Source organism: Molossus molossus, unplaced genomic scaffold (assembly GCF_014108415.1).
Source record: "Molossus molossus isolate mMolMol1 unplaced genomic scaffold, mMolMol1.p scaffold_m16_p_10, whole genome shotgun sequence".
Classification (NCBI taxonomy): Eukaryota; Metazoa; Chordata; class Mammalia; order Chiroptera; family Molossidae; genus Molossus; species Molossus molossus.
The window spans coordinates 2,077,498-2,102,343 of record NW_023425345.1 but is presented as its reverse complement, the minus strand read 5'-3'; the positions used below and the strand labels follow the sequence as shown (position 1 = coordinate 2,102,343).

Genomic DNA, 24,846 nt, shown 5'->3' with positions numbered 1-24,846 from the left:
TGGGTAAAGGGTATTTATAACAACTGGAAGGTGAAGACTAAGAAGGGCAGTAATTATGTCAATTGGCTAATTTATTAACTGTTTGTCTGTGCTGAGCATCCTGCCAGGCACTGTACATGCAAACTTTAGCAAGGAAAGTGTTTGGACCCCAATTTCATAGATGAAGAAACTGGGGCTGAGAGGGAAGCAAATTGCCTAAGGCACACAGCTGGCTAGTTAACGACAGGGCAGGGTCTGAACATAGGTTTCCCTTCTCATCCACACACCTATTTATTGAATGCCTTGTATGTGTCATTTCTGTGTGGTTGGGAGATCAGTGAACAAAACAGACAAAAATTTCTGCTCTTATGGAGCTTACATCCTTGTAATACTAAGATGCAGTCAATGCATATTTTGTTATGTGATATAACTAGGCATATCTTATTTAAGCTGCAGAAAAAGCAGACAGAGATGTTGATAAAAGCTATAAAAAATAGAGCAAAGTAAGGGAGATTAGGAGTGCTGGGGGCTTGGCAGAGGGAGCAGTTTGCAATAGATCCTGTTGAGAAGGTAATATTTGAGTAAAGATTTGGACAATAAAGAAGGTGTGGGAGCTAACCATGCAGACCTGGGGAAGAATGTTCTAGGCATAGGCAACAGCTAGTGTAAAGGCAGCTGAATTCCAAGGTGCTCTTCCCTTACACCCAGTGCCTCAAAACATAGATAAATATGAGAAGACTCCTGTTCTCAAGGAAGGAAAACTTGAAAACAGATTGCAAACCAACCAGAGAGGAAGAGGTCTGAACCAGTCCACATAGAACAGCTTGGGAATGGAGACTGATTTCTGGATCCTCACTAGAACAGGCCTCTGTCCTGCCTACATCCTGAGGACAAAGGGAGTTAAAGTAACTGAAGAGGCAGCGTCACCCTGGTTTTACATTCTTAATTAAAGTCTGTTTGCTGTTGCACACCTCTGCCGTGGTCTTGGTGTCTCTGTTTCTGAGGGCATCTGTGATTTGCATGGCCTGGTGCTGGTCCCTTGGGACCACTCAGTAAGGCAGCTTGGATGTGCCCAGGCTCTCAGCTTCTTGGCTGGGCTCTGCACTTGTCCTACTTCAGCTGTTCATTATCTGATTCCAAGAGAGATGGATCGTCTCAGTGCTGAAGTGCCCTTTAATGGAGCACTTGCCTAAGTTGGGGAAGCCTGTTCTCCAACTTTCCTTGGAGGAGAGGGCCAGAATAAATCGAGTGCTTTTGAGTTGAACACTTGTTTGTTGTGCTACCCAGGATTGTGCTCAGGGCTTCCTAAGGATCAGTTCAGGTCAAGTACTTAACTGAAGCTACTCTGTGCCAACCCTGTGCTCAAGTAGTACACAGACTGCTCCAGAGAGAGATGATTTCATATATTTTGCAAGTGTCCACCCTGTCTTGGACCTGCCCACCCCAAAATATAGGATGGGAGCAGGTAGGCACTTCACCCTCTGTGTGGTCGCCCTGCGGAGATTGTCTGGACCCCTTCCTGTTGGCTTGCTCTGATGGTCTTACTTTCCCTCGTCCTCAGCCCTCTGTTTGGGCCTTGGAGTACCTCATTCTGGGAACTATTTTAGAAATACTTATGCTCAAGTTCGGGCTTTTCCCTTAGACCCTAATCTGACATTAGACCTCTGGCTTTTATCTGATGACCAATAAGAAAGAGGGACACCCTTAATTTCTTTTTTTTTTTTTTTTAATCCTCATCCGAGGACATTTTTCCATTTTTTGTACAGACAGTGTGGGAGGGAGAGAGAGGAAGAGAGAGAGAGGGAAACATCGATGTGAAAGGGACACATCGAGTGGCTGCCACCCGCACGACCAACCAGGGCCGGGGACAAACTGCAACCAAGGTACATGCCCTTAGCGGGAACCGAACCCGGGTCTCTCCGGACCGCAGGCGGACGCTCTAACCGCTGAGCCAAACCGGCCAGGGCGGGACACCCTTAATTTCTGACAAAAGTACAATGACAGAGGTCTGCCCAGGGTTTGGAGGAGGGGTTCTGACCAGCTTAAGGTGGTCCTGTCAGCTTCCTGGAGAAGGGTATGCCTGCATTGTTTAGATGCCCCAACCAGGAAGGCCTTTGGTCTGAACATAGGGTCCAGCCTTGGTAAGACCAGATGTCTCCTTGGTGCAAATATTCCTTGCCTGCAAAATCTTCCTGCTCCCTTCACAGATTGGTTCCTAAAAAGGAGATGAAAGTTTTCTGCTCTGGCATGTAAGGAGGTTGGAAGTCAACAGTCTCATCCTTACAAGAAAAAAGCTGAATAAATTAAAAATCAGTTACCCCTCTTAGATCCATTAGAAATCATAGGGCAAACTGCCTGCAAAATTGGAGTGACAGGTGGATACAGAGAATCACAATTCACCAAAAGCAAAAGCTCAGGAAAGGAACCTTTTTTTTTTTATCCTCACCTGAGGACATTTTAGAATTTATCTTCAGAGAGAGCGGGAGTGAGAGAGGGAGGAAGAGAGAGAGAGAGAAACATCGATGTGAGAGTCACATCGACTGGTTGCCACCCACACGACCCCAGCCGGGGCCGGGGACAAACTGCAACCGAGGTACGTGCCCTTAGCGGGAATCGAACCCAGGTGTCTCTGGTCCATGGGCCAACACTCTAACCGCTGAGCCAAAATGGCCAGGGCAGGAAAGGAACCTTTTGATGGAGCCAGTATGAAGGTAGAAAAATATAAACTCTAATTGATGAATTGGGGGAGGTTTTGTGTAGACAAGCTTGAAAGTTAAAAATTTCAGGGATGGCCAGTCTTAGGGAGGAGCCCAACATTTGTGTGGGTTTTACCTCCAGGAGCCCTACCAAGTCCCCGCAGGAAAGAGTGAAGAAAAAACCCCTGTGCTTCTTAGCAGGGGGAATGGAAGGAATAGCTGTTTTGAAAATGCACCCATGTCTATGATTATTCTATCCCAAACCTGAATTTCTGTTGTTGAAAAACTTAATACAGATCTAGCTTCTGAGATAGACCACTGTAAGGACAATAGCATTAAAAAAAATAAATTTAGAGTAAGTTCTGACATATATGCTTGTATGCATAAGCATGGACATAGACAACAATGCTGGGGACGGGGCAGAGGGGGGATCGGGAGGAGGGTGTCAATGGAGGAAAAAGGGAAAACATTTGTAACAAAAATAAATTTTAAAAAATTAAAAATAAAGTAAGTTCTGAAAAAAAGAAAAAAAGAAAATACACCCAAAACATTCTGTTCTCCTTAACATGGCCTGCCCTCAACAGAAACTATTTAGCTAGAGCCTAACTGACCTGGGGAAGGGAGATACCCAACTCTAGCATACTGCAGCCTTTCATGTAGGTAAAGGGAAATACCTAAATCCAGAGCCCCTTAGCCTTTCTGCCTCAACTAAGGGGTGTGCGGTGATGGGTGGGGGGACCCAACAACTGGGAAACACTAGTGAATGTCAAAGCCCAGGGGCAGAGGCTCACTAAAAGACTGACACCTAATCATAGGACTATAGAATACTCCCCTTCCAAGACCTTGCTATCAATCAGGCCCCTGCATAAGAACTGGATTACAGTGGAAAGAATTACACATCTCAGACTTTATTTGAAAAGCCTCTAGGGAAACAAAGCAGAGAAGACAAAAACAAGGACACCAGAAGAAATTTTAGCCTCTAACACCTACAACTACAGCAAACAGTAAACATAGCCTAACTCCAAGCCAGATAAACATAAAGCCTCACACTAAAGGCTTATTTACCTCAGTTCCTTTTACATAGTGTGTCATGTATGGCATTCATAAAACTACAAGGCATACTAAAAGACAACACAGCTTGAACAGACCAAATATCAGAACCAGATTCAGATGTGGCAAAGATGTTGGGATTATCAGACTGGATGTTTAAACAACTGATTAATATGCTAAGAGCTCTAATGGAAAAAGTGGACAATATGCACGACTAGATGGGTAATGTAAGCAGGGAGATGGAAACTCTAAGAAACAATAAAAAAAATTCTAGAAATAAAAAATCACTGTAACAGAAATGAAGAATGTGTTTGATCAAGTTATCAGTAGACTAGACATGGCCAAGGAAACAATCAATCAGTGAGCTTGAACATATGTCAGTAGTAACCTCCAAAACTGAAATGCAAAGAGAAAAAAGAAAAATACGGAACAATATCCAAGAACTGCTGGACAATTACAAAATGTGTAGCTTACATACAGAGCATATATATACATATGGGACTACCAGAGAAGAAAAAACAGAAAGGGACAGAATAAATATTTGAAGATTAATGACTGAGAGTTTTCCAAAATTAATGACAGATACCAAACCACAGCTCTAGGAATCTCAGAGTAAATAATAAAACATCTACAACTGGCCATATCATGTTGAAGCTGCAGAAGCATCCAAGACGAAGAGAAAATCTTGAAAGAAGCCAGAGGGGGCAAATCTTACTTAGAGAGGAAAAAAGATAAGAATTACATCAGTCTTCTTTTAAGAAACTATGCCAGTAAGAAAAGAGTGGAGTTAAATATTTAAATTATATTTTAAAATGTAGAATTCTGTATCCAGTGAAATTATCCTTCAAAAATGAAGTACTTTATCAGACAAACAAAAATTAAGGGAATTTGTCACCAACAGAGCTGCCTTGCAAGAAATGTTAAAAGAAGTTCTTCAGAGCAAAGATTTATCAGGGAGAAACAGAGGCATTATATAATGATAAAAGAGTTAATTCCCCAAGAAGACATAACAGTTCTTAATGCATATGAATGTAACAATAGAGAACCACAACATGTGAGGCAAAAACAGAGTACTATGCCTGTGCCTGTGTGGCTCAGTTGGGCATCATCCTGTGCACTGAAAGGTCGCCTGTTCAATTCCTGGTCAGGGCACACAACCAGGCTGAGGGTTCAATCCCTGGTCAGGTGTGTTCGGGAGGCAGCCGATCAATGTTTCTCTCTCACATCGATGTTTTTATCTCTCTAAAAATCAATAAAAATACATATTTTTTAAAAACAGTCTCATGGGCTGAGAGGTCCCAGTTCAATTCTTGGTCAGGGCACATGCCCAGGTTGCAGGAGGTGTGCAGGAGGCAGCCAATCAATGTTTCTCACATCAATGTTTCTCTCTCTCTCCCTTCCCCTCTCTAAAAAGATCAATAAAAACGTATTTTTTTATCCTCACCTGAGGACATTTTTCCATATTCTGTTCAGATAGAGTGGGAGGGAGAGAGAAATATCAACACGAAAGGGACACATCGAGTGGCTGACTCCCGCATGACCCATCCAGAGCTTGGGACAAACTGCAACCGAGGTACGCGTGCCCTTAGCAGGAACTGAATCCGGGTCTCTCTGGATCGCAGGCCAACGCACTAACCGCTGAGCAAAACCGGCCAGGGCTAAAAACGGATTTTTAAAAAATAGTTTAATAAATAAAAAAGAGAACTACAAGAAGAAATCGACAAATCCACTATTACAGTTGGAAATCCAACACCCCTCTATCTGTTATGACGTGTCCAGCATGCAGAAAATCAGTGAGGACATAGTTGAACCAAACAGCAGTATCTAACTATTTCTAATTGACATTTATAAAATACATAATTCAACAATACACATTCTTCCCAAGCTCACATAGAACATTCACCAAGATATACCAATTCTGAGACACAAAGGCTCTCTCATTTGTGGGTGATTTTTCTACAACAGTGTTCTCCAGCGTCTCCCAGACCATGGCTACAGCCAGTTCACAGGTCACGGCAGGATCCACAGCCAGGAACAAGGTCTGTATGCCTATTACATGATGCACAGGTGAGCAAGACTTCTCCCTGGTACCTAGGCATATAGTGCTGGATCTCACAGCTCCCACAGGCACTCTTGTCCACGGATGGATGGCAAAGAATTGTTGAGCAGGTGATACATGAGGGGTATCTTATTTAGCCATGTTGCTGAAATCACCACGCTTTTTAAATTCTTACTACTTACCCTGAATACAGAGGGTAGTCTCCCCTCTCATCTGGTTCACCCTTTTATGGATGGAAATGACCTGGAGAAGAGTGAGCTGGCTCTGTCCCTGGAGCCATCTGATGTTCAGGTAAGGATGGCAGAAAAGTTTGGGTGACACTGAATGGGAGAAAATGATTACAATATCATTTTGCATTTTATCAGGAGTCTGGAAAAAGAAGGAAGTAGAGCAAGAATCATTAATGGGAAGTTGACATCTAACTCTGATATGCACATTCGCCAACAGGGGTAGGGAGGGTGTTCATCCCTAATGACACCCACCCTTCCATCCTTCTTCCTTCATCCCCTTGGGCATCCCAGGAGATGGAAGATGTGTACTTCTGGATTGGATTCCCCTTTTCTTCGTATATGTGGTTGTGTTCCTGGGGAATGCTGCTGTCCTGTTTGTGATCCAGACTGAACGTATTCTCTATGAGTACATGAACTATTTTCTAGCCGTGTTGGACTCGATTGACCTGGGCTTGTCCATGGCCACTATCCCTAAAATACTGGGCATCTTCTGGTTCACTCTCAGGGATATATATTTTTTGTTTGTTTGTTAATCTTCACCAGAGGATATTTTTAAAATTTTTTTCTTTGTTGATTTTAGGGAGAGAGGAAGGGAGAGGGAGAGAGAGATAGAAACATTAATGAAAGAAAACATCAATTGGCTGTCTCCTGCATGCCCCCCACTGGGGATTTGGCCTGGGCATGTGCCCTGACCAGGAACGTACCAACAACCCCTTGGTGGTGCATGGGTCAATGCTGAACCACTGAGCCACACCGGCCAGGCGCCAGAGGATGTTTTTACAATGGATTTTTAGAGAGAGTGGGAGGGAGGGAGGGAGGGAGGAACATCGATGTGAGAGAGACGCGTCGACTGGTTGCCTCTTGCACAAGCCCTGACTGGGGCCAGAGATCAAACCTATAATCCAGGTACATACCCTTGACAGGGAATAGAACCCATGACCCTTCAGTGTGTGAGCTGGTGCTCTAACCATTGAGAAACACCAGCCAGGGCAGGGATATATCTTTTTATCCCCTTAATTTCATTTATTTATTTATTTTAGAGAAAGAGGAAGGAAGAGAGAGAGAAACATCGATGAGAGAGAACATCAACTGGCCGCCTCCTGCATGCCCCCCACTGGGGATCGGGCCCACAACCCGGGCATGTGCCCTGACCCAGAATTGAACCAGCAACCTCTTGGTGCATAGGTGGATGCTCAACCTCTGAGCCACACCGGCCGGGTGGGATACATTTTTTTTAAAAAGACTGTAGTAAAAATCACAACATAAATTTTTTCTTTTTTTAAGTGTGTACTTCAGTAGTGTTAGCTATACAGGTTTTCCCCACTCTATGAAAGTAGAGTGTTCCTATGAAACCTTTCATAAACCAAACGGGCCTGGCCAGTGTGGCTCAGTGGATTGAGCATTGTCCCAGTTCGATTCCTGGTCAAGGCACATGCCCAGGTTGTGGGCTCAATCCCCAGTAGGGGGCGTGCAGGAGGCAGCTGATCAATATTTCTCTCACATTAATGTTTCTATCTCTCCTTTCCTTTCTCTCTCTCTAAAAAAAGCCAAATGACATAAAGGGAAGAGTATCTCTTCTCGAAAAGTTTGCATCATGCCACTTTGCTTTCATGAAATACCTATATTAGTATAGTAATGTCTTTTTCATAAAAGCAAAAATCCTGTTAGGATTTCTTTTGATTAGCAAAAACAGGTACTAATATTGGTCTTTCCTAAAAAAAGTGTAGAAACATAAGTTTTTGGAAACTGGGCGATGCCTGTACTCACTGCTGTGCAGTGAATCTTTAACTAAAACTGTTTCGTTTTGCAAGACTGAGACTAGTACTCATTTCCCTCTCTCCTACTCCCCTGGTAACCACCATGCTACTTTCTGTTTCTATGAAATTAACTACTCTAGATACCTCATGTAAGTGAAATGACACAGTATTTGTGGGTTTTTGTTTGTTTTTGCTTATTTTGTGACTGGCTTATTTCACATAGCATAATATCCTCAAGATTCATCAATGTAGTAGCATGTGACAGCACTTCCTTCTTTTTCAAAGCTAATATTTCCTTGTATGAATATACTTTCTTTTCTTTTCTTTTTTTTTTTTATCCTCACCTGAGGACATTTTCCCATTTTTTTGTTCAGGTAGAGTGGGAGGGAGAGAGAGGAACAGAGAGAGAGAGAGAAATATCGATGTGAAAGGAACACATCGAGTGGCTGCCACCCGCACGACCGACCAGGGCCTGGGACAAACTGCAACCGAGGTACGCGCCCTTAGCGGGAACTGAACCTGTGTCTCTCAGGACCGCAGGTCGACGCTCTAACCGCTGAGCCAAACCGGCCAGGGCTATACTTTATTTTCTTTATCCATTCATCCATCAATGGACATTCGGGTTGCTTACAGATCTTGGATCTTGTGAATAATAATACGGCGATAGACATAGGTGTAAGGTTTTTTTTGTTTTTTTGTTTAAGAGCCTTATTGGTATTTAATTCACATATCACATAGTCCATCCATTTTAATGTGTACATTCAGTGATTTGTATTATATTCACAGAATGTGCAGCCATCACTCCAGTCAATTTAGGAACATTTCCATCACGTCAGAAAGAAACCTCGTACCTTTTAGATGCTGTCCCCTCTCCCCCATCTTCCCTACCGAGCCCTAAGCATCCACTGATCTGTCTCGGTATAGATTTTCCTATACCAGACTTTCATATAATATGTGGTCTTCGTGACTAATTTCTTTCCTTTAGCATCATGTTTTCAAGATTCAACCATGTAGCATGTCAGTATTTCACTCCATTTTTTTTTTTTATCCTCACCCAAGGACATTTCTCCATATTTTGTTCAGATAGAGTGGGAGGGAGAGAGAGAGAGAGAGAAACATCAATGTGAAAGGGACACATCGAGTGGTTGCCACCTGCACGACCCAACCAGGGCCGGGGACAGACTGCAACCGAGGTACGTGCCCTTAGCAGGAACTGAACTTGGGTCTCTCTGGACCGCAGTCTGATTCTCTAATAGCTGAGCCAAACTGGCCAGGGCTTCACTCCATTTTGAGACTGAATAATATTCCATCGGTGCATGGGTCGACACTCAACCACTGAGCCACACTGGACAATATTCCGTTGTATGGTTAACCATGTTTTGTTTATTCATTCATCAGGTGGACATTTGGATTGTTTCCACCTTTGGCTGTTATAAATAGTGCTGCTATAAACATTTATTTGTTTATGAGGTTTCGTGTGGATGTGTGTTTTCATTTCTTTTGGGTATATACCCAGATGTGGAATAGCTGTCTGTCATATGATGACTCTAAGTTTAATCACGAGGAATTGCCAAACCGTCTTTCACAGTAGCTGTACCAGTTTTACATTCCTACCAGCAGTGGATGAGGTTCCAACCGTATCTTTGCCAATACTTGTTACCTCACATTTTTATTCTAGCCACCCTTTTGGGTTTCAAGTGGTATCTCACTGTTTTATGTGCATTTTCCTAATGGTTAGTGATGTTGAGCACTGGCTGTTTCATATGTTCCTTGGAAAAATGTCTCTTCAGATTCTTTGCCCATTCATAATTGGGCTATTTCTTTTTATTACTGAATTTTAAGAGTTCTTTATAGTCCAGCTGGTGCGGCTCAGTTGTTGAGCATTGATCCATGCACCAAGAGGTTGCTGGTTTGATTCCCAGTCAGGACACATGCCCAGGTTGTAGGCCCAATCCCCAATTAGGGGCATGTAGGAGGCGGCCAACCGATGTTCTCTCTCATCGATGTTTCTCTCTCTCTCCCCCTCTCACTTCCTCTCTCTCTAAAATCAATAAAGGGAAAAAAAATTAAAACACAAAAAGAATTCCTTATATATTTTAAATAGAAGTCCCTTATCAGCCCTGGCCAGTGTGGCTCAGTTGGCTGGGCATTGTACAGTGCACCGAAAGGTTGCCAGTTTGATTCCCAGTCAGGGCATATGCCCCAGTTGCAGAATTGTTCCCCATTTGTGGAATTGTTCCCCGGTAGGGGATATAACCGATGTTTCCCTTTACATCATTCTTTCTCTCTCTCTTTTCCTCTCCTTTCCTCTCTCTCTAAAAACCAATTTTAAAATATTTTTTTAAAAAGTCCCTTATCAGCCTGGCTGGTGTGGCTTAATGGTTGTGTGTTGACCCATGCAACAAGAGGTCACCGATTGGATTCCCGGTCAAGGCATATGCCCAGGTTGTGGGCCAAATCCCCAGTGGGGAGCATGCAGGTGGTGGCCAATTGTTGTTCTCTCTCATAATGTTTTTATCTCTCTCTCCCTCTCCATTCCTCTCTCTCCAAAAATCAATAAAGAAAAAAAATTTTTAAGTCCCTTATCAGAAATATTAATTGCAGATATTTTCTCCCATTATGTGTTGTCTTTACACTCTTTTTAATATAGGCAAGTTATAGCTATACATTTCCCTCTGATCACTATTTTCACTCCTAAATTTTGGTATGTTGCATTTTAGTATTTTTGGAATGTTATGTATTTATTTTCATTGCTCTCAAAGTATTTTCTCTTGGATATGTTGAGTTGCTTCTGTTTTGCTGTTTTCATAATTCTCCCTTTGTCCTTTGAGAGTCTGAATATGATGGGTCTGGGTATGGATTAATTAATATTTGCCATCAAATATGGGAAGTTTTGAGCCATTATTTTTTTAAATAGTCTTTCTGCCCTTTCTTCTTTATATGTGTGTTGGTATGTTGCTTGGTGTCCCATGAGCCTCTGTTTACTTATTTTATTGATGAGAGAGAGAGAGGAAGGGGGGAGGGAAAAAGAGAGAAAACACTGATTTGTTCCACTCATCCACACATTCACCAGTCGATTCTTGTTTGTGTCCTGACCAGGGATCGAACCTGCAACCTTAGTGTATCGAACAATGCTGTAACCAACTGAGCTACCCTGTCAGGCCCGTTTATTTATTTTTTAAAATCTTCACCCAATGATATTTTCCCACCCACATTCAGACAGAGGGGGGGAGAGGGAGGGAAGGGGGGGGAAGAGAAACATTGATGTGAGAGAGACACATTGACTGGTTGCCTCCCGAACGACCTTGACCAAGGCCAGACCGAACCGCAATCAAGGTATGTGCCCTTGACTGGAATTGAACCCAAGACTCTTTGGTCTGCAGGCCAATGCTCTAACTGCTGAGCCAAACTGGCTAGCCTATCTTTCTTCATTCTTATTTCTAGTCCTCAGATAGGTTAATTTCAATGGCCTATCTTCAAGTTTGCTGATTTTTTTTCTGCTTGGTCATCTCTACTGATCCACTGAGCCCCCCTAGTGAAATGTTTTTGTTACTGTACTTTTCAATTCTAGAATTTCTATTTGGTTCCTTTCTGTAATTTCTGTCTTATACTCTATTTGGTGAGACATCATTCTTATTCTTTTCTTTAGTTTTTTAGACATGGTTTCCTTTAGTTCTATGAACATCTTAAAAGCTGATTTAGAATGTGATGCTAGGGGAAGATAAAACACTACAAAGCTTGCTGTTCTTACCAAAATTCTACTACTATATTTTTTTTCTCTTTTTTAAATCTTTATTGTTGAATGTATTACAGATGTTCCTCATTTTTCCCCCATCGACCCCCTCCCCCCACCCCCGCCCCCCTCCTGCCTTTTCCCACACTGTTGTCTGTGTCTATTGGTTATGCATATATGCACATAGTTCTTTGGTTTATTTCTCCCCCCCCTTCCGACCCTCTTCCCTTTGAGATTTGTCAGTCTAGCAACCAATTTGTACTTCTTAATCCCTTCACCTTTTTCACCCATTCCCCTAACCCTCCTCCCATCTGGCAACCAACAAAATGTCCTCTGTATCTATGAGAATGTTTCTGTTCTGCCTGTTCATTTTGTTTGTAGATTCAATTGTTGATAGCTATGAATTCATTGCCATTTTGTTTGTTCATATTTTTTATCTTTTTCTTCAAGAAGACCCTTCAACATTTCATATAATAATGGTTTGGTGGTGATGAACTCCTTTAGCTTTTCCTTGTCTGGGAAAGTCTTTATATGGCCATCGATTCTAAATGACAGCTTTGCAGGATAGAGTAATCTTGGTTGTAGGTTCTTGGTTTTCATCACTCCGAATATTTCTTGCCACTCCCTTCTGGCCTGCAAAGTTTCTTTTGAGATATCAGCTGACAGTCTAATGGGAACTCCCTTGTAGGTAACTAACTGCTTTTCTCTTGCAGATTTTAAGATTCTCTCTTTGTCTTGAACCTTTTGCATTTTGATGATGATGTGTCTTGGTGTGCACCTCTTGGGGTTCATCTTGCTTGAGACTCTGTGCTTCCTGGACGTGTATGTCTGTTTCCTTCACCAAGTTAGGGAAGTTTTCTGTCATTATTGTTTCAAACAGGTTTTCGATTTCTTGTTCTCTCTCATCTCCTTCTGGCACCCCCAAGATGCGAATGTTGGCACGCTTGAAGTTGTCCCAGAGGCTCCTTACACTATCCTCATTTTTTTGGATTCTTTTCTCTTTTTGCTGTTCTGATTGGGTGTTTTTTGCTTCCTTATATTCCAAGTTGATGGTTTGCTTCTTGGCTTTACCTACTCTAATAACCCTTATAAGCAGTATTTTGAACTCAGCATTTCACTTAGTTCTTTTCCTGGGGTTTTGTTCTGTTCTTTCATTTGGGACCTGTTTCTTTGTCTCCTCATTTTGGCTGCCTCCCTGTGTTTGTTTTTATGTATTACTTAACGAGAGGTATGGGGCTAGCTGAGACCAGATGCTGCTTGTTTGAAATAATTCAGGAAAACCTGAAGCGGGATCCAAGACAGGCCAATCCTATAGTTAAGCAACTGGCAACAGCTCGGATGGGCCTGAAAGTTGGGTGGGGCGGGGCCTCAGGGAATCACCAGGAAGGGGCTACCAGTGTAAGCCAGGTTGCTGGAGTCCCAGATATGCTGGCTGTCTGCCGCCCCAGGGAAGGGCTCACCAAAGGAACAAAGGAGTCCAACAGCACGTTTGTCCCGGAGAAAGCCCCCTCTCCAGCCCTCGATGCAATGCCAAACAGCTCAGTTCTTCCCTGTATGTCTCTGGCGCCCCTCGAGCTGCTTCCCCTCCGAGTGTAGAGGGAGTGAGTCTGTAAGTCGGAGTGCGGGCCCTTTAAGGAGCTGCCTGGGGCTCCAGCCGCCTCAGCCTCGCTGAGCCTCAGTTCCCGCTGGTTTTTCCAGCCAGAAGTGATGGGGATTCTCTTCCTGGCACTGGAACCCTGAGCGGGGCACCTGGTGTGGGACAGGGACCCCTCAGTCCTCAGGGAGGACCTTCCCAGCCGAGGTGTCCTCCTGATTTTTATCCGCCACACGTGGGTGTGGGACCAGCCCGTCCCCTCCGCCCTCCTATCAGTCTCGATGCGGCTGCTGCTTTAATTCCGTAGTCGTATGACTTCCATTCAGCTTGATTTCAGGCAGTTTTGAATGATGATTGTTCTGTAGTTTAGCTGTAACTTTGATGTGGTTGTGGGAGGACGGATACCACGTTTACCTACCCGCCTTCTTGACCGGAAGTCTCTCCACTACCTTTCTTGACTGAATGCTCTCTGGGTTGCTGCAGGTCTTTGGTTAATTTCCAGAATTCTGTGAAAGTTGATTCTGATAATATATGGCAAGTTGTTTATTGCTTTTATGGAGGAAACAAACTTTTGGTGGTTCTTACTAGACCATTTTTGTTGATCCCTTGCTTGGATTTTGAGGCAAATTATAGAAAGATACTTTTGAGACGATTGGCAGAAACTGAACACAGATTGGATATTAGATTATTAAAAATTATATTTTGTTGGATAGAAAAATTGCTTACAGTCACATATATTTTTAAAGGCCATATCTGTTTGAGCTGCACAGTGATGTTCAGCGTTTTCTTTGATTTGCTTTCAAATACTCCAGCTCCCATGCAAAAAATGTATGTGTGGGAAGACAGATACAAAACAATGGCACATGTTGATGGTTGTTGCAGCTGGGTGATGGGTACGTGGAGGTTTACTGTACCATTTTATATTTGTGTTTGAAAATTTGTATAATAAAAAGTTTAAAAGGAAAAAGGGTGCTCTTGGGTCCAAATAGGCTTCCTTGAACTGAGAAAAAAAATAGAATTGAGTCTCTCACTGGCCTTGGGTAGAATGGAGTGAAACTGTCCTGGAAGATTTGGCAGGATGTGTGTTGAGAGAATTAAGGCTAGCCCAGCCGGTGTGGCTCAGTGGCTGAGTGTCAACCACGCACCAAGAGGCTGCTGGTTCGATTCCCGGTCAAGGCACACGCCCAGGTTGTGGCCCCAATCCTCGGTGGGGGGCATGCAGGAAGCAGCCAATGTTCTCTCTCATTGATGTTTCTATCTCTCTCTCCCCGTTTTTTTCTCTCTCTCTAAAAATAAGGAAAGAAAAAAAGTTTTTTTAAAAATAGAGAATTAAGGCTAAAGAGAGAATTAATCAGGCACCCCCAGGATAAAAGGACAAGTTATACAGCAGGTAAAGAAATGTAACCATCTCTGGGTCTGGAACGCAAAAGTATTGACTGATTAAGTCCAGGCTGATCCCTAACCCCAACTCCCAAGACCATAGTCTCAACCACTATACTCCACCCGATCCCAGGATGGTGTGAAAGACTTCTTTCCTGGGGCTGACAAAAAAAGTATTCCCACCCGAGGTCATTCCATGAGAAAGACCCAGGCAGGAGGTATACCCAGGGTGGCAGCCCTCCAGGGGCAGAGGCCTGGGATGAGGTAGGATTCTGTCCTCCTGAGTGACCACAGCCTCCAGACTACAAGCGGGGAAAGGCAGCTTTCTCTGATGACTCTAGACTCATCAGCAAAGCTCCAGTCCGGTCGTTTCAAATGATATTGTAAAATGTGCACTTTACACCATACTGTAAATACAAGAACCTCAAACCCTCAGGGAGGGAGTGTGGAAGATCCACCAGAAGAGTTCCCACAGGCAGGGTAGTGCAAAGCCTGGGGCACTGGGTGCTCCCACATCCAGAGCCTAAGGAGAACCTACCTAGCCTGCTCTGCGGCCAGCTTTCCGAGTGGGGGCAAGGACCATCGGGGAGACGGGCCCTGTTTCAACTAAGGAAGAGAGCTTAGGAAACAGGATCCAAAGGAAGGCAGTGAAGAGCGTGCCATGAGGAGCAGGAAACATGTTTTAAAACACAAAGAGCCGCCCTGGCTGGTTTGGCTCAGTGGTTAGAGCGTCAGCCTGCGGTCCTGAGAGACCCGGGTTCGGTTCCCGCTAAGGGCGCGTACCTCGGTTGCAGTTTGTCCCCGGCCCTGGTCGGTTGTGTGGGTGGCAGCCACTCGATGTGTTCCTTTCACATCGATGTTTCTCTCTCTCTCTGTTCCTCTCTCTCCCTCCCACTCTACCTGAACAAAAAATGGAAAAATGTCCTCGGGTTAGGATGAAAAAAAAAAAGAAAACACAAAGAGCCTGGCCAGTGTGGCTTAGTGGTTGAGCACTGACCCATGCACCAAGAGGTTGCCAGTTCGATTCCCAGTCAGGGCACATGCCCAGGTTGTGGGCCCGATCCCCAGTGGGGGGCATGCAGGAGGCGGCCAGTCGATGTTCTCACTCATTGATGTTTCTATCTCTCTCTCCCTTTCCCTTCCTCTCTCTCTAAAATCAATAAAGAAAAAAATTTGAGGAGTTAGCGACAGGGAGGGGCATGTGCTGGCCTAGATTTAAAAAGAAAGAAGAGAGAAAGAGAGAAAGAGAGAAAGAGAGAAAGAGAGAGAAAGAGAGAAAGAGAGAAAGAGAGAGAAAGAAAGAAAGAAAGAAAGAAAGAAAGAAAGAAAGAAAGAAAGAAAGAAAGAAAGAAAGAAAGAAAATTAACATGAAGAGTCCCTGGATTTGTCTTTGGACACAGCTGTGGGATTTGAATCTCTTTTGCGTTCAGGTTAGGAGAGGAGAAACTAGGAGAAGGGTCAGGGGGCACTGCAGGGCAGAGGACAAGCTGTGGGGCCCTGTGGGAGAAAGGTAGAGCTGTCCCCACTTAGCCCTACCCAAACCCTGAGAGCCCCTGAATGAAGCCCTATCAGAAAAGGGGGAGGAGCCAAAAGATACCTAAAACAGTGCAAAGTTCTTTAGCAGATAGGCCTTTTTTTAAAAATCCTCCCCCGAGGACATTTTTGCATTTATTTTCAGATAGAGCAGGAGGGAGAGAGGGAGGAAGAGAGAGAGAGAGAGAGAGAGAAACATTATTGTGAGAGAGACACATCCCGGACACCACGACTGAGGTACATGCCCTTAGTGGGAACCAAACCCAGGACTCTCTGGTCTGCGGGCTGAGGCTCTAACCGCTGAGCCAAACCAGCCAGGGCCAGATCAAGCCTTTCAATGTGCAGCAAAGGGGCTGGTGAGAGTGGGGCCATGGCCAGCAGAGCACGGAACATCCGGATGCGGTGGGGAAGGGATGCCCAAGACAATGGGCCTGGACCACTGCTGCTCCGCCTCACTGTGGTCACACCACCTCCACTCTGTTGGGCACAGCAGGGATAGCCCCCCGGTGTGAGGCAAGTCTGGACTGTCTGGAAGTAAAATCTGCAGGTCACTTTGGAGAATGAGGGGTCAGAAGATGCCAAACATCTTCCATGTGAGGTGTGATTTAAAACCAGCACCCTCCCTGTGTACTGACACCCAGAGTCCTTAACTGAAGGTGCCCATAGCCCCAGGTCCATGTTACAACTATTTGAGCAGCTTTATTGGAGACCTGAGGGAGCCAAGGTCACTCCCCAGTAATGTCAGTCTGCAAGGCCTCCTCCGGGTAGGAAAGCCAATCACACGACTCAGGTAAGTTCCTGACAAGAAGTCCCATCTCCATTCCTAATTATAAGAAAATTCTCACATCTTGATTTCAGAATGAACAAAAGTTCAGAGACTTCGTCCCGATGAGGAGGCTGGCTGAGTTGTCCAGCAACGTCTGCGGGGCCGTGCAGACGAGGTAAGAGGCCAGGCGGCCACAGGAAACTGCCCAAGACACGTTTCCAGGAGGGTTCACACTTGGGCGGAACCTGGCTCTGAGACTGCACTTTGGGTCTGATGGGGTCAGTCACTGAGCGAGCCTGGGCAGCGGAGAACCTCACCTCCTGGCCCTTGGCATGCCAAGGCTCCATGGTCTGGGTTCAGTGGTGCTGCCACATGTCTTAGCTTCTCATTGCTGGGATATCCCCGGCTTCTTGATAGGATAGAGGTACCACATCACCACACCCGAAGGGTTGACGATCACTGTGAAGATGGTTTCAGGCTGGAGGCCACTGATGACAGCACCCGTGTAGACATCCTGGGCCTGCAGTGGGGAGGGACATACCCAGTGCCACCACGAGAATGGCCATGCAGAGACCCGCTCAGAGGACGCAGAAGTTTGGACTCTGGCCCGTCTGTGCTGGGCCTCGTGTGCACTGCAGAAGTGGGAGCCGTGAATCTCCTGTCACCTCTCCACCGGCACAGCCAGCAGGTGCCCAAGCACAGGAGTGGTGAACGCCCTAGGCCACAGAGAACCTGAGGGCCGTGCCAGCACGGGCTGGCCAGTGAGGGGAGGAGCATTAGGTAACAGGACTCCTCGATACACAGCAGTTCTGTCTGCAAAGCTCCAAGACACCAGTGCAGAGAGCAGTGCCGGCCATGGCCCTCAGTGCCTGCAGCTGCCCCGTGGGCACCTGCCACAGGCCCAAGGCCCTGGCTTAGGGGAGGCCCTGGATGAGTGAGGACCACCCCCAGCAATGCCCTCCCAGGGAAACGAAGGCACTCGCTACCTGCAGGGCACTCACCTCATACAAGCCGGAACACGTGATGTTGAGCCGGGCAAGGGAGGAATGGAAGCGATAAGGCATATCTGTCCTGCGGCTGAAGAAGACTAAGGCGAAGGCATCATTGATCAGGGGCCGCAGGAACACTTCAATGAGGGATTTTTCCTGAGCACAGAAGATGGCGGGGTTACTGGTTAGAGTCCCTGCTCAGGCAGGCCCTGAAGCGCCCTTCCTGGCCCTCCCTTGAGCCCTGGGTCCCCCCAGCCCACAGGCTCTATGTCATGCAAAAGCTTGGGGGCAGTGATACCACAGCCCTCCAGTACCCCAACTTATCTAACTCTACTTTCCTTCCTTCCCTGACTCAGCAGATGCTCCCCAATACTTGCTGTGTGCCAGGCCTCATGCCAGGACACAGAGGTAATGCTGCATGAGGTCCTGCCTCAGAGCTCATAGGATGGTGGGAGGGACAGACGTGGACCGCTGCGGCACTGGAGTGGAGGGCCCTGGCCAGCAGGAACGATGCCCTCTGCCCTGAGCAGCCAGGGGTGTGAACCCCATCCCACAGGGTCCCTCGCCTGGCAGGGATCCGTTTTCCTCTGGGCCTCACCAGTTCTGCAGGTGCATTCTACCGGTGTGGAGATTTCTTTTTACTGGAGAGGGAAGGATCTGTGCTAAAAGCACAGACTTCGGGGTTACACTGCCAGCGTCAATCCTGTTTACTATTTACCAATTGTGGGGCCTTGGGCTAAAGTTACTTAGACTCTTCAAGTCTGTTTCCTCATTTGTAAAACAGGGAAGGAGCATCGACCTTCTGAGAAAATGTGTCTAGAATGCCCAGCACACAGTAGCTGATCAACAAATAGTAGACGCCAGTACGAGTAATAGCCGTATTCCTTGGCTCAAAAAAACCCTCCTAGACACTGTAGGGAAGCCCCAGTTCTCTGCCAGACATCTTATACTTCCAAACTGAGGGCCTCATGTTCCCTGTGTACTGTGTGGCGACAGCTGCCTCCCCCAAATCCCATGAGCTGTCCTGCTCTGGCCCTGCTTTCGCCCAGGGAAGTCGGGGGCAGCTGGTGTAGCTCCCAGTAGTCTTCAACCTAATGCAACCAGCCTTGCAGCCTTTCCTCAGGGGGGCCTAGTTCCTCAGCTTCCCCTTCCTCCCCCATACCTAGTACCTTGAGAATCCTGCGTCCCTGAATGCCTAAGGGATCCTGGTTGATTTTTATCATGAGTGGATTCTGCAGAATGTCCACGTTCTGGGCAGAGATGGTACGCAGGTCTGTGGACATGAAGAGGGGGGCCGCCAGCACTGTCCACAGGGCCATCTGGGCCCGGGCTTGCTCGAAACTGAGGCCGAAGTTCCCAATGAGCAGCTAGGGGCAGAGGAGAGAAGCGGTCAGCCCTGCCCTCTTCAGGGAGGAGGGCACAGGCACCAACCCCAAGCTTGTAGCCAAGGCAAGAGAAAACCGAGATGGGAAGGACGGCCACTGGTTTGAAAGACACCATTTCCCAGCAGTGTGGCCTTGGCATGAGTCGAGTCATTTTCTATGAGCCTCAGCTTTTTATTTCACTGAAAAATGGGGCGCTGGTTGTGCCACAGGTTGTTCTGATGATCCAATGGGATCCTGTTGCCAAAAGCATCCGTAAACTGAAACACCCAAGTCAAGAAACACACCCGGGCCCTGGCCGGTTTGGCTCAGCAGTTAGAGCGTCGGCCCGCAGAACAGTGAGTCGCAGGTTCAATTTTGGTCAAGGTAACGGGCCTCGATTGTGGTTTGTACCCAACCCTGGTTGGGGTTGTGTGGGAGGCAACCAGTCAATGTGTCTCTCTCACATTGTTGTTTTTCTCTCTCTCTTCCTCTCTCCCTCCCTCCCTCCCTCCACTCTGATGATAAATGGAAAAGTATCCTCGGGTAAGGATTAAAAAAAAAAAAAGTAGCTACTATTATTGGCAAAACTGAGGCAACAGAAAAAATTAAGTCACTCGCCTAAGGTACATGGCGGAGCTGGAGCTAGAACGCTAAGGCGGGCCGGTTTCTGTTTCTCCAGGTGCCCCACCATTTGGCTGAGTATTTATTATAATCATCACTATAGGAAATGCTTGACTGAATGAAGAGATAGCTATAAAACTATCGGACAAATTGTAAAGATATCATGTCACCAGGGCTGTGAGTGAGGTGGCGACTCTGCAGGAGGGTGACAGGGTACAGGGCATTGAAGGAAGGGTCAGAGGCAGCCTGGGTGAGGGCAGGCTAGGCAGGGAACGGACAGAAAGTGTGGGATGGTAGTTTTTCACCCTGCAGAGGAAGAGTGTCTCACATAAGAGTCACTACAGACCAAGTTCTCAAGTTTTAAGCATCAGAATTGCCTGGGAAGATTGTCAACAATGGGCATTCCCAGCCCTCCCCCAACATTCTGATTTGAAAGGTGGGGGTGGGGCCCCGGGAACAGAATTGTGAGAAAGCTCCAAGGAGAGTCTAATGCACCTGGTTCAAGGACACATTTCAGAGACATTGATGTAGAACCTGGCAGTGAGCGACCAGTGAGAGGGCTCAGGGCAGTGGGGGCAGGTCCATCATGGATGGTGGGTCTTGGGACATCCCCCTCCTTGTTGGTACCATGTCTGGGTCATTCCAGTGTCCAGGGCCTGCCACTGGCTGTAGTATGTCCTGATGAGCCACAAACCAGTCCAGGATGGAAAGCACACTCGTCCAGGAGTCCTGGATGTCATCATAGTTGCGCCAGAGGTTACAGATTTTTGCCAGCAGACTGTAGTCCACCTGCATGTCAGAGGAGCAGAGTCCAGCACCAGAGTCACACTCTGCTGCCTGGAGGCCCCACAGGCGCTGGGGAGGCTCAGCAGGAGACACAGGGCAGGGAAGGGGAGAGGAGAGCCCTAGCTTTTTCAGGATGGGAAGGCCTTGGAGAGAGTGGCCCTGCTCTGGGACTGCCCAGGCCTTGGCTCTGGGGTGCTGGTGCCACAAGCCTGCCCTGCCCTCCCATGCCAGCTGGGGTCAAACCCAGGGTACAAGCCCAAGCTAGTGTACCAACAACATCCCTGTGGGACACCCACCTTGTGTTGTCACAGTGAGAGTCCCACCCTCTGCCAGTCTGATCCCACCCTTTCTAGTGTCCTAGGTGCTGAGGGGCCCCTGGTGAAGTGCCCACAAGGCCCTGCAGAGACTCGGCCCCATCTGCCTATCCGCACCAGCCTCTGGATCTCCTAGCCCACTCAGTACAACCTACATTCTGACCACTTGATGGGTGCCGTCTGTGGACACATCACATGTGGTTCCCATGCCTTCAGCCCACTGGCTGAGGCCCCCTCTGGGGCGGTCAGGAGCCTCTCTCTAGACCTACAAATCAGCACGTGGGCAACGCTGAGAGCAGCCCTGACTGCACAGGAGGCGAGGAGCCAGGTGTGGGGAACACTGCCAGGTCGGCGCACAGAAAGGCTTACCTTGGGCGGGAGGCCCCCTTCGTAGGCTGGCCAGCTGCAGGAGAAGGCGATGGGGCGGCCTGTGGCATTCAGGGCAGCAGCCATCAAGGGGTACCCTGGAGAATGCCAGCCCTTCCATTTTAGGACCAAGGAGGTACAGGAGGCAGCCTGGGCCTCAGCTCACACCTTCTCCCACCACATGTGAGGAAACTGAGGCTCAACAGAGGTGCTTCCCCCATACCCAATGCCGCAAACCCTTCCTAGGTAGGGCGTGGTGCCAACCCATCTTTAGGGAGCCTGGGAGCCAAGATCCTCCAGCCCCTGGGTGAGAGGAATTGGAAAACACTACTTCCTAGGATCCAGACAGACAGACAGGCTCAGATTGGGGGCCCTTCCATGGCCATCCCTCCCCGTCTACCTGATGGCCCCCAGCCAGCTATGGGACTCACCCTTGGCCCGTTCCTGCCGGGTCGAGAAGCAGCCATCCAGCTTCAGCATGTCCACCTTCCACTTGGCAAAGGTTTGAGCATCCTGGATTATCTTGTCTAGCGTGGTGCCTGGGTAACCCATGCAGGTGAAGTTGCCTATGTCCTCATAGATGCCCAGCTGCAGGCCCAAGGAGTGAACCTATAGGGGGAGTCAAGGACCAGGTGGCTCAGGCAGGACCCTCAGGGAGCTGCCTCATAGGCACATCTGGCCAGTCCCCTTTAAAACCTTCAATGGCGCCCCGATGCCCAAAGGAAAGGGCTCCACTTGCTGGCACAGTCTCTGCCAACTATGGTCCTCCCCCTCCAACACATACACTCCCATTAGCTGTTTCTTGCCTCTAGGCCTTTGCTTCTGCCATCCCCTCTGCCTTAAATGCCTGGGCTCTGGTATCAGCTCAAGAATTGCCTCCTCTTCTAGAGAAACTTCCTGAAATCCCAGACTGGATCAGATGCCCGTTCCTGGTTCTCACTCACCACCATGGGTCAAAACTAGCTGTTTATTTGTTTCCCCCACCAGACTGAGTTCTCCAACAGGGATTGTGGAAATGGAGCACTAAGCAGGATGAAGTGGAAAGAAGGATCTAGCCCCCAGGCCAAGGGGCAGGGCTGGGGTGGGGCTTACATAGTCAGCCAGGAAGGCAATGCCATTGGGGAAGCGCTTGGGATCAGGCACCAGGTAGCCTTGGGCATCACGCCCGCCAATCCAGCAGTCATCGATGTTAAGGTATGTGTAGCCCAGGTCCCGCCATCCATCCTGTGCCAGCCGGTCAGCCATCTCCATGAACAGCCGCTCACTGGCAAGAGGGGCAGGAGATGAAGCAGCTCAGTGGCCTAGCATGTTCCTTGTCCTCAGCACCTTCCTCAGAGCTTCTCAGATGCTCTGAGTGTGAATCCAGGCTATAAGAACCCTGACCTTGCGGCCAGCTGCAGACTAAGCCAGGTAACAACTGTAAATGGCAACGGGGATGTGTCAGGAGCCCTAAGCAGGGTGAAATTGAAAGGAATGATCTGGTCCTCAGACCAAGGGACAGGACTGAGCCAGGAGAAGCACTGTGAGGTCTGGCCTGGCCTTAACAGTTATCTCCTTTCAATTATCTCAGGGACTAGGTCCACTACAAGGTACCTGCCCCACAGGCCTCACAGGCCCCACAGAGGCCCCAAGCATGTCACGAGGCTGAGTGTCAGATGTCCCAAAAGTCACCTCTGGCTGCAGTCTCTCTGGGATGGGTTATGGGAGGGGGGGCTGATCTGCTCTCTTATCTCGATGACCCTTGCCTCCCTGCCGCCACTCCGCAGGGCCTTGGGCACAGCTTGTCAGGTAGTGCGGACCTTACTTACCTGATGCAGTTCTTTGGGTCCTCATCACAGTTAATGTTGCAGCGGAAGCGTTCCCAGGCCAGCCAGCCCATGGGTGGCTTCCGCAGGAGCCCATTCTCCAGCACCAGCACCGGGTCCACCAGGGCCAGTAAGAGCACTGTAGGAGGGTTGGGGGATGACTGTGAGTGGCTCCCATAGCCCTGGCCTTCACCCAAACCCCTCCACATGCTGCTCAGCCCAGCAGAGGCTCCCTGCCTACACATGAGAGGAGCAACTCCTGGGCTTGGGGCGGGATTGACTCTTCCTGCAGCTGCTGGCTCCTGCATGCAGCGAGCTGATGGTGCCTGGAGTAGGTCAATGTGTTTGCGGCCTGGGTCCCCACTTGCTGTTGTTGCCACAGCAGTGCGAGAATTAGCAAAAACTAACAACTGAAGTCATATCCTTTCTATACCCAGACCAGCTCCCTCACACAGAACTTGACAGTACACGGTGGCCAGACTCCAGGTCTCCTGAGTCCTATCCAGGAGCTTTGCTCTCCACCACAGACCTCCAAGAGGCCTCAGAAGGCTAAAGAGATCAGCCATGTGGGATCTGCACCCAGCCAGCTCACCGGGGTGAGCCCTTTTCCTCTCAGGCCTCAGTTTCCTTATCTGTACGATGGGGTTAATGCACTGACTTTACAGCACATGTTGATATCACATAAGATAAGGCCTCTGTTCTTTGGGGAAAAGGAAATGAGAAACAGACCTTTTTAGAGGGGAACCAATTCCTCAGTGGGAAGCATTTCCTTCTATCCCTGCCCAGAATAAGAGGAACATGTCTCCCCACATACCCACATCAGGGGAGGAGGCCCAGACCCAGAGAACTGGACTCCCTCCAGGTAGCTCCCACCCCCAGCTGGTCACCTACCCTCCCAAATTCACCCTCTTCCAGGTAAGTTACCTGTCTTCCACAACATTGCTCTGCACTCAGCGTGTCAGGACCTGGCCAGATCTGCTCTGCTTCTACCAGCTTTGTATGTTGGGCTTTGGAAACTAAAAAACGTTAGAAAAGCACTGGAGTCACTACTGCTGTCTAGCCCTGCAGCCTAAAACCCTGGGCGTGGATCCCCAAAGGGCTTTCACTAACCACACTCCCTCCCCCAGCCATCACTTCCCTTCTTCTTACAGAAATACTAAACAAGGTGTCTGGGACATCAGACCTCACCCTCTCTGCAGTGCTGAGCGCCCCGAAGGCCCAAGGGAGGCCCTCCTCCGGGCTGGGGCCAAAGAGAGGCAGTACCCGCTCCAGGACGCCCAGGAAGAGAGAAAGCACCAGACCCCAGGCCGAGACCAGGCTCCGGACTCCTACCGGGCCTGGGTTGCCGCCTCTGGCCGCCAAAGGCAGTAGGCCCAGGGCGGGAACCTTCACCCCCACCCAGAGGGCCCAGCCCGCGGCACTCACCTGCGGATCTCCGGCCCGCCGCTTCGGCCTCCTGAGCCGCGAAGCCCTGCAGTCTCGGGATTCTGCTACCTGGTTCCAGAGGGGCGGGGCCTGACGCTGGTCAACCTTTCTGGTTGGAGCCTATCAGAATCCCTCCAGTACGTCGTGCCCCGCCCTCTGTGGACCCTACGCTCTCCGAACCTCCCAGAGCCCCGCCCCCTTTGGGCTCCCTCTGGCGGGGCGGGCTAAGGGACTTGAGGTGCTGTCAGCTCTAGCTCCCCAGAGGCTAGACCTTTCTCCTCCGCGGGGTCCCCGTGGGCAAGGATAGTGCCTGGCAAGTTGTAGACGAGCGACAGAGAGCTATGGCGTGAGTACCTGCTAAGGGCTTTGTTAAGAGGAAATGAGCCCTGGCCCGTTTGG

General features: G+C 48.2%; 1 protein-coding gene and 1 non-coding gene across 2 annotated transcripts; one reads left to right on the top strand and one right to left on the bottom strand.

The window, feature by feature from the left end:
- Positions 1–2,914: 2,914 nt before the first annotated feature.
- LOC118624855 lies at positions 2,915–2,987 on the top strand. Its single transcript, XR_004958519.1, has one exon. It is a non-coding gene; the product is annotated as a small nucleolar RNA SNORD50 (small nucleolar RNA).
- A 13,349-nt stretch (positions 2,988–16,336) lies between these two features.
- Positions 16,337–24,537, bottom strand: NAGA (alpha-N-acetylgalactosaminidase). The gene is made up of 10 exons (XM_036252002.1): positions 24,448–24,537; positions 23,947–24,038; positions 23,026–23,161; positions 22,310–22,481; positions 21,649–21,826; positions 21,221–21,315; positions 20,379–20,540; positions 18,936–19,133; positions 17,779–17,922; positions 16,337–17,297 (listed from the first exon to the last, which is right to left on the bottom strand). The coding sequence occupies exons 2-10, from the start codon at positions 23,960–23,962 to the stop codon at positions 17,163–17,165; spliced, it is 1,236 nt and encodes a 411-aa protein (XP_036107895.1). The 5' UTR covers positions 23,963–24,038; positions 24,448–24,537; the 3' UTR covers positions 16,337–17,162.
- Positions 24,538–24,846: the final 309 nt, after the last annotated feature.

Coding starts and splice junctions, on each gene's coding strand:
- NAGA (XM_036252002.1), bottom strand. Junction 21,827..22,309: donor TTGCCTTCCTGGCTGACTAT/GTAAGCCCCACC, acceptor CTCCCCCTATAG/GTTCACTCCTTGGGCCTGCA. Junction 19,134..20,378: donor ACTGGAATGACCCAGACATG/GTACCAACAAGG, acceptor CTCTGCCCCTAG/CTGCTCATTGGGAACTTCGG.